The sequence below is a fragment of the Achroia grisella genome, unplaced genomic scaffold (assembly GCF_030625045.1).
Source record: "Achroia grisella isolate CSIRO2021 unplaced genomic scaffold, CSIRO_AGI_Agris_v1 utg149, whole genome shotgun sequence".
NCBI lineage: Eukaryota > Metazoa > Arthropoda > Insecta > Lepidoptera > Pyralidae > Achroia > Achroia grisella.
The window spans coordinates 2,580,927-2,595,089 of record NW_026712644.1 but is presented as its reverse complement, the minus strand read 5'-3'; the positions used below and the strand labels follow the sequence as shown (position 1 = coordinate 2,595,089).

The 14,163-nt window shown below is 36.4% G+C and overlaps 2 protein-coding genes across 2 annotated transcripts; both read left to right on the top strand.

The window, feature by feature from the left end:
• The first annotated feature begins 3,231 nt into the window (after positions 1 to 3,231).
• On the top strand, positions 3,232 to 8,789 carry LOC131840823 (G-protein coupled receptor GRL101-like). Its single transcript, XM_059189019.1, has 4 exons — positions 3,232 to 3,370; positions 6,771 to 6,822; positions 7,914 to 7,970; positions 8,663 to 8,789. Exons 1-4 carry the CDS (start codon positions 3,337 to 3,339, stop codon positions 8,787 to 8,789), a joined length of 270 nt encoding a protein of 89 aa, XP_059045002.1. The 5' UTR covers positions 3,232 to 3,336.
• A 1,003-nt stretch (positions 8,790 to 9,792) lies between these two features.
• LOC131840822 (modular serine protease-like) lies at positions 9,793 to 13,532 on the top strand. Its single transcript, XM_059189018.1, has 7 exons — positions 9,793 to 9,854; positions 10,133 to 10,267; positions 10,569 to 10,746; positions 10,808 to 10,876; positions 11,078 to 11,169; positions 12,222 to 12,433; positions 13,099 to 13,532. Exons 1-7 carry the CDS (start codon positions 9,793 to 9,795, stop codon positions 13,458 to 13,460), a joined length of 1,110 nt encoding a protein of 369 aa, XP_059045001.1. The 3' UTR covers positions 13,461 to 13,532.
• Positions 13,533 to 14,163: the final 631 nt, after the last annotated feature.

Here is a 14,163-nt window from a genome sequence, read left to right as displayed (position 1 = left end):
CTTGCTCGTGCTTTCCGAAAGAAGCGGTAGGTAAAAAAATAGTTGTTATGACTATTCAGAAGTGCTTAAATTAAGTTTATATGAATAAATAATTTTCTATATTGAATTTTCCATTTTTATTCTATCGTATCTTTCAAGTTGTATCAAAATGCACACAGTGTGCAAATCAAGTCTGCAATCGCGGACAAACAACGTGACACGTAATTTTATATTCAATCATTCAATGACAGCCTCGCTAGTCTAGTGGTTTAGTACACCGCTTTACTATCCGATGATCATGATGCATATTCTATCTATCTATCTATCTAACTTTTACCGAAGTGGACTTTGTACAAAGTCACGTGTGTCGCTGTGTCATATATTTCATCCACTATATTGCTCGCTTTATAAAATGTATTTAAGAGTGTTAATTTTGTTATTTCACTGCCTATCACGTGACACCCGTGATACCACTCACTCGTTGCCATTCCAGAGTACTAAGATGTCACGCCTCTTACCCTGTAATTTCACTGTCTAATCTGCACCCTACAACCGAAACGGCTTACAAAGCAAGCTGCTTGGCTGAAATAGGTGAGACAGTACACACGCAGACGAGTTTTTACAAAAGTACACGTATAAATACTATCTTTATATATATAATAATAATATCTCAGGACAATTCACACAGCGCCATCTAGTCTCAAGCTAAGCAGAGCTTGTGTTATGGGTACTTGACAACTGATATAAATATATAATTTTTTTTTGTAATTACATACATATTGTACATAGAAAACACTCAGACCGATACAAACAATTATAGTCATGAATACAAATGTTTGTGCCGTGCGGGGAATCGAACCCGCGACCGTGGGAAGAAAAGCGGTGTGCTAAACCGCTAGACCATCGAGGGGGATAAATATAAATATAATAATATCTCAGGACACTTCACACAGCGCCATCTAGTATCAAGCTAAGCAGAGCTTATGTTTTGGGTACTAGACAACTGATATAAATACATGGATACATTTTTTGGTAAATAAATACATATTATACATAGAAAATACTCAGACCGATATAAACAATCATACTCATGAATACAAATGTTTGTGCCGTGCGAGGAATCGAACCCGCGACCATCGGACGTAATGCGGTGTGCTAGACCACCGAGGTCGTCATATACATATATATATAATAAAGCGGCCTTATTGCTGAATGCAATTAAAACTGTGAAATAGTCCATACATAATCGCTAATAGTGGTTTTTATAGTTTCCGCGATTGGAAATCTAAATATACATAACTCAAACGTGACTGACGTAGTGATCTATCAACGCACAGCTCAAACCACTGGACGGATCGGGCTGAAATTTGGCATGCAGGTAGATGTTATGACGTAGGCATCCGCTATGAAAGGATTTTGATTAATTCTACCCCCCAAAGGGATAAAACAGGGAATGAAAGTTTGTATGAAACTTTGTCAACTTTAAACCGATCGGGCTGAGACTTTGCATGCATAAAGCTACTATGACGTAGGCATCCCCTAAGAAAGGATTTTGATAAATTACACCCCTAAGGGGATAATATAACGCGAGCGAAGCCGCGGGCAAAAGCTAGTCATATAATGTATTTTAAGGTAATGATACCCCAGAACTCAGTATTCTGTATGTATATGACAAAAAATATATAAAACTAGACACAAAATTAGGGTTGCCACTTTCTTAAAACATATTACTTTATTGTTTTTTCAGTATATTAGAAGTGCGATGCCTAGTACGATGGGGAACCTATAGGGAAAGTTATAACGCTTCCAATAGCAATGGTCATGGTTCCGCACCGAATGTTTGTGGTCTCACACATGCTAATGGTAGCGGTAATAAACTATATATAGATATATATATATATAACTCAAAGGTGACTGACATAGTGATCTATCAACGCACAGCCCAAACCATTGGATGGATCGGGCTGAAATTTGGCATGCAGGTAGATGTTATGACGTAGGCATCCGCTAAGAAAGGATTTTGATTAATTCTACCCCCAAGGGGATAAAATAGGGCATGAAAGTCTGTATGAAACTTTGTCAATTTTAAATCGATCGGGCTGAGACTTTGCATGCATAAATCTACTATGACGTAGGCCTCCCCTAAGAAAGGATTTTGATAAATTCCACCCCTAAGGTGATAAATTAACGCGAGCAAAGCCGCGGGTAAAAGCTAGTTGTATATAGCATAAGGGACAATCGAGCTTGCGGCTCACCTGATGGTAAGTGATTACCTCCGCCCATGAGCACCCGCAACTCCAAGGGAATTGCAAGTGCGTTGTTAAGCATTTTTCTTAGTTTCAACAGAGTATCTATTGAGTAACAAGTTTTCTGATTAAATTTCCACTTTATTTATTTTTCTTTCATTCTGCTATTTTGAAAAAAATAAATACTCTATCTATTGAGTAACAAGTTTTCCAATTAAATTTCCACTTTATTTTTTTTTTCTTTCTAAGTGCTATTTTGAAAAAAATAAATTATTATTGAGTAACAAGTTTCTAATTAAATTTCCACTTTATTTTTTTTTTCTTTCTAAGTGCTATTTTGAAAAAAATAAATACTCTATCTATTGAGTAACAAGTTTTCCAATTAAATTTCCACTTTATTTTTTTTTTCTTTCTAAGTGCTATTTTGAAAAAAATAAATACTCTATCTATTGAGTAACAAGTTTTCCAATTAAATTTCCACTTTATTTTTTTTTTCTATGCTATTTTGCCTAAATGTTAAACTGAGCCTATAGTCTGTTTTTTTTAAATACCGGAGATAAATTTTACACTACCGATGTTGCCATGTTTTTGCAATTTTTAAATAGGCTTGTGGCTCTATAGAAAAATTAATATTAATTACCCATTTTTACAGGTTTCAGAAATAATTTGTTGGTATTTCTATAAAAGGCATTATTCCAAAATTAATAAAGTGTATTATTATTTGAAAATTTGACATTTACATCCGTCAATTTCTCCGGTCTCCGGGATTAAAAAACAGACTATAGTGGGAACCCTAACGTATGTACGTAGAATACATGACCAGTTCTAGCGGTCACACGGAATCTGAACTTCACATTTATCTGTATTCTCATATATGTAAAACATAATATAAAATCTATACCTAAAGTAATAAGATCTATTATTCGTTATTTATTAAGGAACTTCAAGTTTGTTTTTGCATTGATCTCGTGTCGTATATAATATTTAGTCTGTGTTTGGTATTGAGAGAGTGATGTCGTGATATATTGTTAATAATAGATTCATGTAGTCAATATTGTTAATTATTTATGATAATTAATACGATTATAGATTTTTTAATACAGTTATTACAATGTTTTTGTGTTTATTCATATTTTTACTCTATGGTAAGAATATTTCTTTTTTTATTACGTTTTTTATGGCCAGTCCTTATCAATTAATAGTGATACTCTTTGATATTGACATATCGAGAAGGTTTTATATACAATGATAATTGTTGACAAAATATTATAACTAGCGGCTTACCCCGGTTTTGCGCGGATGTAATCATTGCAGGCAAATCTCTTATATATTAAGACCATTAAGTTTCTCAATTCCACTATATTTATGTGTGTTATTTCAGAAAATGTGTGTAGTGTTACCGATTTTTCTGATTCATTTTTTATTAGAGAGTGGTCTCTTCTCGTGTGGCCTCACAGAAATTTGGTCATGTTGTGACAAGTAGTTTTTGATTTATCCTTAATAATGTGATGAAATCGGTTTTCTACAATGGCCTCGTTTGTATCTTGCGAGGAATCGATCGAACCCGCGACAATTGGAAGTAAAGCAGTAAGTATGCTAAACATCTGGACCAACGGGGCAGTGCTCTTTTCACAGAGGTTATTTTATATGTTTTAAACAAAATACTGAAGAAGCTGTATGTATCAATTCTAGCGAAGATCTTAACACCGCAATTTAGGAAGGAGAGGGGATTCTTAGTAATCTGACACCATTTCTTGTAATGTACCATTAAATCGACCTCCACAACCTTCCCTCAGGAAACCATCAATAAATTCCTGGTAAATTTGTCACGATGAACTAACTGACCTGACCTCATGTTCATATTATCATCCTCATTTCTAGCAATATACCTCGTTAGGTTGACCTCCACACGGTTCCCTCTGGAGACCATCATAATAAATTCCTGGTAAATTTGTCACGATGAACTAACTGACCTGACCTCATGTTCATCTTATCATCCTCATTTCTAGCAATATACCTCGTTAGGTTGACCTCCACACGGTTCCCTCTGGAGACCATCATAATAAATTCCTGGTAAATTTGTCACGATGAACTAACTGACCTGACCTCATGTTCATCTTATCATCCTCATTTCTAGCAATATACCTCGTTCATCTTGGAGACCATCATAATAAATTCCTGGTAAATTTGTCACGATGAACTAACTGACCTGACCTCATGTTCATATTATCATCCTCATTTCTAGCAATATACCTCGTTAGGTTGACCTCCACACGGTTCCCTCTGGAGACCATCATAATAAATTCCTGGTAAATTTGTCACGATCACGATGAATGTTCATATTATCATCCTCATTTCTAGCAATATACCTTAGACGTTCTGCTCAGACCATCATAATAAATTCCTCACGACAGATCTGACGTTCTGCTAAACCGTTAAGTTAGCACAGGCGGATGCACTATTCCCTTCTGCTTCTTTATGTGCCTTCTCCTTCTGGAGGTTATGGATCATCCTGATGATCTGAAGGTTGTCGACAATTGTTCTGAACGGGGATCTGGTGTTAATCCCGAACTACTGTCTTAAGTTATACTTAAGTTGCCCAGTCTTGCGCGTCTGAATTTTTTTCTGGAATTGCAAAAGACTACTTTTTTATGGCCAAGGTATTTCAAATTCCTACATTTTATAGTATCCAACACTTCAAGTCTTTTATCTATATTGGATATGGTAGAGTACCAGTCCATTAGCATCCTTTAAAAAATACGGCCATATAAAAAAAATCTAACATTTTAAAGTAACGCCATCTAGTGTCGAATAGTGAAACGTAAGAAGTAAAAATCACGGATTCTTACCACGTTTTATTTTTAATCAATTCCCGATATTTCGGCAGTGTTTCAACCGCCACGTTCACGGGTAAACTGAAGAGCAGCGTGTAGATGGTAAATAAAATCTTTTGTACGAACACACATATGCGACTACTTTCACACTTCGTTTGTATATAAAATTCTTGTGTCACAGTTTCGTGTTTATACTCCATCGAAATAGCTTGACCGATTTTGATGAAATTTTATATATGTATTCAGTAGGTCTGAGAATAGGTTTATAACTATTTTTTATACCCCTAAATAATAGGTGGCTCACCCCAAAACATTTGTTTTCGTTTTATCCTCAAATTTTTTTTTTATTAGTGCCATTAAAAATACATAAACCGCTTAATTTTCACCGATATACTATATTTGTATTCATATGCATGTAGTAAGAAACGGTTATTTAAATTTTACAAACAATCCAATTTTATTTATATGTATAGATTTCTTAGCTATTTTTTTTTATTATTTATATTGTGGCGTTAAAGAATCACTACCACCCTAAATTTTCACCCGTCAATCACCAACCCCTATTTTTTAATAGCGATATTAATATATATGTCAATACAACGTTTTCCGGGTCAGCTAGTCAGCATATAAATAGTGAACCTACAATATAAACAAATATTTTACTCTCACGATTTGTAATCACTTAGATGTTAGGGATTTGTAATTACCCGTTCATTGGTGCAATCGGTTTTCCCCAGAATTGTAAATATATGACGCATTCCATATATAATTGGATATTCCCAACATACTGTAACAAGACTACTAAAGTGTTTATTTATATTACTTTAGAGCAGTGGTTCCCAAAGTGAATATCGACCTATAGGGGTCTATAATAAACTGCAAAGGGTCTACGACAACGGTCATCTTGTTGTTTTTAACACTAAACTTTACTACAGTTAGAAATTTACAAAAAAAATCAATACCAGATAAGAATGGGAGGTCTACCCAGAACCGAAAAATATGGCTAGAGGTCTACGACACAAAGAAGTTTGGGAACCTCTGCTTTAGAATATATTACTAAGCTGACCCCACTTAGGAACTACTGCGACATTGACTACTTATAGTGTATTTAATTGATAATTAATAATATATTACTAATAAAAAATAATTGCTTCAAAGTATGACTAGCTGACACTGTAAATAAGTTTATTTGCGGACAACGTTATAATTTATTTTTCAGACTGCTTTCTTGATATATGATAGCGTAGCGGCTTTTGTATTGATTGTCAAGCCAAAAAGGACGATACCTTCATACAACCCTTCTCTCTGCTCCTCCCTCCTCCCCTTTTAATCCCTTACAACCTTTATTTCACATTAAAAAGTAGCCTATGTCCTTCCTCGGAGTTTAGACTATCTGCGTACCAAACTTCATTTAAATCGGTTCAGTAATTTTGGCGTGGAAGCGAGACAGGCAGACATAGTTACTTTTGCATTTATAATATTAGTAAGGATAGGAGTTGGTGAGAGAAGGGTAGAAATTCAGGGTATCTTGGTTTACCGATTTTCATGGGGATTTTCAAGAATATTAAGCATTCATAATGATCGGCAAAGAGCACGTGACGCCCCTGGTGTTTCAGGCGTTCATAAGCTACGGTAACCATTTACCATCAGATGGGCCGTATGCCTGTTTACCATCATCGTCATATATATATAAGATATTTATGTTTTTCAGGCACTCCTTCAATTCTCACAGAAGTAACCACCGACCAAAGACATTTGGACAGGTAAAATGGGTATCTTACCTGTGTATTACTCAGGAATGAATTCAAGGTATACTTTGACACAGATCATCCGCACCCCCCTAGGGGAGTGAAAGTTGGGGCCTCGACGAACTCCTTTGCTAGCAACGACTCCGGAGGAGACAACCCTCGGGTCACTGCATTTGAAGTCTTGTAATAAGCAAATAACGTCCAGATTACTTGGTGTTTACATTTTTAAAAACTTAATCTAACTTAAGAACTAATGCCATAATTGGGAATTGTTTTAATTATTTATAATTATTATTTATGTGTTTTTTTTTCACCAATCTCTGCCGCTATGCTGTTTGCTTTGATGGTTTCTTAAGAATATCACTTATGAAATCGAAAAGGTGAAATACTTATTACAAAGCATATAAAAAATTATAAAAGGAATTTTTTTATTAGGAGTTTGGGCTATTGTCAGGTACTTGGACTTGTAACACTGTGACCTGCATAGATCTATTGTGCTCGCCCTTTTTAGAGTTCGCTACCTAGACCCGTCAGGGACAAGAATTGAAGGATATTCTTAGGAGCGATGGTTTTTATCTCCTCGGGATAGAGTGAAAACTTTCTGCTTGCGATCGCAAATAGCCATTTAATATATTTAAAAATAAAATTAATAAAATTCAAATTTGGAACGTCACGCATGGTACATCGATGTTATTTTATTTTATTTTATATTTATTTCATCGATGTTATTTTTTTTTATTCATTATTATATTGAAATTATCTTGTTATACTACATCTAAAAGAAAAACAACAATTTATTATTTACATAACATATTTAACTTTAAACACATTTTTCACTTCTTCTCGAACATTCCGTGGCGTCACTATTAAATTCAGTGTACAATATATTCAAATAACTTCAGCAAACACTTTCCAAAGGAGATATTTCGTTTATATATAAAAAAGGCATACATTTATGAATCTTTATTGATGTACCAGTTAACATAAATAAAATAACCAAGTGTTTTTAGCGATGATCATGTAAACCTATAAATGGAAACATGGAAACATCTTAAAAACAAGCTGCTTTATAATAGAAACAGTTTAATGTTTGAAATATTTTTCAGATATCTACTGAAATTTGAGGAGGCAGTTCTTAATAGAGACAAAAGGGCGACATGTCGGTACGTATAAATAGATATAATTACTGACTGACCTGATAAACCTTGTTTTTAGGGTTGTATATATTTTATACATATACTAGCTGAACTGCAAACGTTGTTTTGCCATATAAATTAAAATCGCTATTGAAAATAGTCGTGTTTCATAAAATTATTCGTGTTAAGACCCAGTTAATGATATATGTATGGAATACCGTACTATAATTGTTTGGGAAACTACTCTGCTACCAAAATGTTAGGGAATTTACTCTCTGTATATATATAGGGAAAATAAGGAAGCGTCAGTCATTTACCTTTATGGTTCTGCGGATTTCTTGGGCTTCAGGGTCTCGAAGATATCTTCGCTAGCTTTCTTTGTTACTAGTTAGGGAGGGGAAGGGAACGCGCGGGAACAGAAAACTAACAGACTCTAATATAATAATCTGTGTTTACGATGGTATAGGGTAGATTTTGAACAATAATAATCATGTACTTATAAATTATCACTTACGTAGCATAAATCAGTGTATAACATCAAGAGCTCACTACGGGACGTATCTTTTATTTATCATCCCCATAGATTATCAATTATCATTATCAACGAGTGTAGAAACAACCCTTACAATATAAATAATGTATATTAAACATGAAAGTTTAAAAATAACTGTAATATAAATACATTAAATGAAAAAAAAATAATATAATTGTGAATTCAGGCCCAATCAATGGAGATGCCGGGATGGTACTTGCATCGGTTTCGACGGTATGTGTGACGGTATCGTGAACTGTCCGGACGGTAGCGACGAGACGCACTCTCTCTGTAGAAACAGTCGGTTAGTATAGTTTTTGAATGCATGAATAAAACTCTCTGTTGTTCCTCTCATAGAAAATACAATTAGATACACATATAACTCAAAGGTGACTGACATAGTGATCTATCAACGCACAGCCCAAACCACTGGACGGATCGGACTGAAATTTGGCATGCAGGTAGATGTTATGACGTAGGCATCCGCTAAGAAAGGATTTTTATTAATTCTACCCCCAAGGGGATAAAATAGCGGATGAAAGTTTGTATGAAACTTTGTCAATTTTAAACCGATCGGGTTGAGACTTTGCATGCATAAAGCTACTATGACGCAGGCATCCCATAAGAAAGGATTTTGATAAATTCCACCTCTAAGGGGATAAATGAACGCGAGCGAAGCCGCGGGCAAAAGCTAGTTATGTATAAAATGATAAAGAAAACAATAATAAACAAGACAAAAAGGTAACATTTAAACTTCGTCTGCATCACAATTACTCAATTTACTTTATACCTTTTTAAATTATAGACTATGTGTTATTCCAATGTATAAGCTACACTACTGTAAAGTTTTATTAAAATCCGTTCGGTAGTTTTTGCGTGAAAGAGTAACAAACATCCATCCATACCCACAAATTTTCGCGTTTATAATATTACTAGCATTTACCTGCGGCTTCGCTCCCATTAAATCCATAAAGTAACTTCATTACTGGCTGCTGGATGGCGCTGAAGTAGATGCTCCCTCCGATCGGTCCCCCGACCAATACAAAATGGAGGTCGAAATTACGAAGGTCTGAACCGAGGGTCGACTCAAACTAAAGTCGTATCCTTCAGGCAGGAGTTGGCATTCCGCTCCATAAGTCCTTCCGCTGTTTTGCAGTGCCATCTGCACTCGCCCCCTATCGTTCGGTGAAACTGTAAAGACCAACAGCATTGGAATAGCTCGAAAAACATAAACCATTCGATGTTTGAATGAATGTATCTCAAAACTTGTAAAGCAAAGCACAGTTGCCATAATAACAACTGTTTTAGAGATTTAATATGAAATTAGTAATATTCCAACTTCCAACTACAACTGTCAGAACTACTACATTGAAATTGGGGTTTGTGGCCTCGTTCAGTCTTCGACGCTTGCTCTTCAGCACTTTTCGATAGGCCTACATATATCTTATTGTATTAATTAATGGTAAAGGCTATACAGAATAGCAGAGAGGGTGGACTCACTGCCCCTCCTGAGTTATAGACCGTTTTGTCTCCTTCATTACTTTTAATTTTATTATTGTATTGGCAACAATTGTATTACTTTTTATTTGAGACAAAGATGATTGTTATTATTATTATATGTAACAGTGCTAAGGTAAGAATTAAATTATTGTTTCAGTTGTCAGAACAACTGGTTCCAGTGCACATACGGCGCGTGTGTAGACGGGACGGCGCCCTGCAATGGCGTACAGGACTGCGCCGACAACTCGGATGAACTGCATCCACGCTGCAGGAACGAATCCTTGCCCATCCTGTCAGTCTTTTAATTATACCTGTTAGGGAAAATACTTTGTGGAAGCGTGAGGTTAAGAGTCAGTTCTTTCGTTCATCAGGATATTGCTTGTTACAACATTTACCAGAATTATGAAACGGCTTGCACCAACGGTATACAGGTGGAAGATGATAAAATGAGCATGAAGTCAGGTTAAGCAACTCTTCTTAGGAAACAACAATTTGCCATAATGATTTCCAGGGGGAACCGCATGGATCTTAACCTGATATAGTAATTGTTGTCGTTTTATTATTATTAATAGATTTATAATCTGTCTAAATAGTTTCTTCAAATGCCACAACGGAGAGCAGATCCCAGTCTCTGACCAATGTGATGGCGTGCGGCACTGCTCGGATGGGTCGGACGAGCGGGTGGAAACTTGCGTGGCGCAGACCTGCTTCCCGTACCTGTTCCAGTGCGCTTATGGCGCCTGCGTCGACCGGGGCTCCCCTTGCAACGGCGTACGTCTCTTACATTCTCTTATCAACTCTCTCTCTTACGGGTGGGTCCTGCGCAGCATAGGCCTGCTTCCCGTACCTGTTCCAGTGCGCTTACGGCTCCTGCGTCGACCGGGACTCCCCTTGCAACGGCGTACGTCTCTTACATTCTCTTATTGACTCTCTCTTGCTTTACTTGTGAAGACGAATGGAATTGACCGTTCCAGAAAACATATTCACACTCGCCGCCTATAGGTTGGGATGAATTAAATAATCTCTAAGAACAAAAGCATCGCCAATTATTAAGTACAATTTTAGCATTGGTTTTCATAGTGTTTGAAATGTTGGTTTTCAGGTACGTGACTGTGCGGACGGTTCTGATGAATCTGAAGAACTGTGCCACAACGTCGTGGCTACTGATGACTCCAACAAATATAATGACAACAAGTTAGTATTCTATACTTTACTAGCTGTTCCCTCGACTGCGTTGTTCATCGTCCGCGTGGAATTTAACTTTATTTTTTACATTACATCAGCTACCTGCCAAAAAAAGTCCCGTCAAAATCGGTCCAGCCATTTCAGAGATTAGTCGAAACAAACAGCATACAGGCAGACAAAATTGTAAAAAATGTTATTTTGGTGTACGTACCGTATTTATATTCATATGCGTGTAGTAAAAAACGGTTATTTCAATATTACGATTACAGATTATATGTATTGTAAGCTCCAATGGAAATAGTGCTTAGAATTTTCAGAGCACTGACCGGTTTGTTGTTCTCTTAATAACAAAAGAAAAATGTAATTAAAAATAAAAATATTAATAAATCACTGCCTATTATCAAACAAAGTAGTAAAGAAATTAAGTTGACATTAATGGAAGTTGGAATTAACAGTGGAATGGTGAACCCGGCTGGACTGACGGTTTCCGCTGGCGGAGCAACAGTGGTGTATGATAAGATGAACTTGAGTTCATCTTATATTATAGAGGGCGATGTCATAACAACTTTGACGGTTTGTTTAAGAATTATAGTGTGTGTAAGTGGAGTAATGTTTGTAAGATTGAAAAGAGGATTTTTTTTTCTATTGGGGGTTACGGCTATTATCAGATGCTTGGACCTGTAGCACTGCGACCTGCATAGATCTATTGAGCTCGCCCTTTTTCTGAGTTCGCTACCTAGATCCGTCAGGGACAAGAATTTAAGGATATTCTTAGGAACAATGGTTTTTATCTCCTCAGGATAGAGTGTAAACTTTCCAAAGATATTTCGTTTCTATATAAAACAGGTTTATGAATCTTTTTTGATGTACCAATTAACATAAATAAAAGAAATGTAATGAAGTGTTTTTTAGCGATGATTGGTGCACCCGCTTGGACTAACGGTTTACGCTGGCGTGGCACCAGTGGAGGGTGATAAGATGAACATAAGTTCATCTTATAGAAGACGCTGGCATAACAGCATATTCCGATATATTGATGTATTATTTTATTTCTTCCCCAGAAGCCCAACTCAACCAGGGGTTTGCATTTTACCCTCGTACCCAAAAAATGGACGATACAGGGTCACGAACGGTCCAAACGACTTCCCAGGCCAGTCTGCGGACATGTATCTCCTAAATGTTTCGTGTCACCAAGGTTACAGATTAGCTGGTGACAGCACTGTATACTGTTTCCAAGGGTACTGGGTTCCAGAGAATTTGCCCAAATGCCTCCGTAAGTAATATGACACTGTTTTTTCTAACTTCTCTAAATCTGTTGGCCGCAGTTGCCCTTCACAGTACAGATGGCACTTCAAACCAAAGGAAGGACTTATAGAACAGCTGAAGGCCAACTCCTGCCTAACGGATACGACATTAGTTTTAGCTCAAGTTTTACCTTGGCTTAGGCCATCGTAATTTCTACCCTCGTTTGAATTCAGCCGCCAAGCAGCTTGCTTTGTAAGATGTTTCGGTTGTAGGGTGCAGATTAGGCAGTGAACATCTTAGTCATCTGGAAAGGCAATACATAAGTGGTATCATGGATGTCACATGATAACGTAGTGTCCATAATATAAATAGTTTAGACGGTCTCGAATGTCTAGCGGTTTACTTCCGATGGTCGCGTGTTCGATTACTCGCATGACACAAACATTTATATTCATAAGTATGATTGTTTGTATCGGTCTGGGTGTTTTCTATGTATGTATTTACAAAAAAAAATTATATCTATGTATTTGTATCAGTAATCAACTACCCATACCACAAGCTTTAGCTGACCTAATTTGGGTCTAGATGGCTCTGTGTGAATTGTCCTGAGATTATTATTATAATCCACTTTATTTGCCATAAAAAAAACTACTCCTTTGCTAACAATACCTTGAATCTCTCCAAAAATTGCAGGTTCCTGCAGGTTCACACCGCATCCCAGCGTAGAATACTCCTGCTTATCAGACAGGTCCTCACAAAGACGACGGGCTTGCAATGCATACGAGCCTGACGGTACAGTCATCAGGACCCGGTGTAGACCCGACTATAACGGACGACCTCGTACTATGAGATGCGTCGACGGAAATTGGAACTCAATTCCCCAATGTTCAATGCATCATCAAGACGGAACCAACATCACAATATTAGTTAAAGATCAGGTCGAAGTTCACATAAGTGGTATACAGTACGCATCAAACGATGTTACTGAAAAGAAAGAGGTAGAAGATGATAGCAGTTACGATATTGATGAAGGGGATTTAAGGATAGATGAGTAGCTAGTAAACCTAAACCTAATAATAATAGAGTAAATTTACAATTTAATAATAGTACTATTAGTATAGACAGTGATCGTAGTATACATTTTAGACAATAAACTTAAAATTTTACAATTGTGCCTAGACCAGTAATATATCTGTCAACACTCAAGACCCTTCCATTAGTACCTCTTTAGATAACACAGATTTAAGTTCAGTGTAAAGTCAGTCCACGGTACGACTCCGCGTCGAATGTACGCGTTACTACTAAGGTATGTAGCACACTACCAAATAAAGGTACTAATATACAATAACTAGTACAATTATTATATTGTACCCTCACTACCTAGATAAATTAACGCGTTGAAGACCGCTTTAAGAAATCTTATTTCTCACATAGGTATTTTTTTATTGATAACTAGCTGTACTCACGACTCCGTCGGCGTGGATTTTAACTTTATTCTGAAGTAAAAGTAGCCTAAGTTGCTCCTTATTACATCAGCTACTTGCCAAAATAATTCCCCTCAAAATCGGAGCAGTCATTTCAGAGATTAGCCGGAACAAACAGAAAAACAGACAAAAATTGTAAAAAATGTTACTTTGGTGTATGTATCATATTTATATTCATATGCATGTAGTAAAAAACGGTTATTTCATTTATATGTATAGCCAAAGGGTCACTCCGCAATTAAAGTAAACTGACACGTTGGGAGCGAGTGATCAC

Bases quoted from the DNA above. Each gene is read 5' to 3' on its own strand.
- LOC131840823 (XM_059189019.1), top strand. From the start codon at position 3,337: ATGTTTTTGTGTTTATTCATATTTTTACTCTATG. The intron at 3,371-6,770 runs GTAAGAATATTT...TATGTTTTTCAG, and splicing joins ATTCATATTTTTACTCTATG to GCACTCCTTCAATTCTCACA. The intron at 6,823-7,913 runs GTAAAATGGGTA...AATATTTTTCAG, and splicing joins GACCAAAGACATTTGGACAG to ATATCTACTGAAATTTGAGG.
- LOC131840822 (XM_059189018.1), top strand. From the start codon at position 9,793: ATGAAATTAGTAATATTCCAACTTCCAACTACAACTGTCAGAACTACT. The intron at 10,747-10,807 runs GTACGTCTCTTA...TGCGCAGCATAG, and splicing joins GGGGCTCCCCTTGCAACGGC to GCCTGCTTCCCGTACCTGTT. The intron at 10,877-11,077 runs GTACGTCTCTTA...GTTGGTTTTCAG, and splicing joins GGGACTCCCCTTGCAACGGC to GTACGTGACTGTGCGGACGG.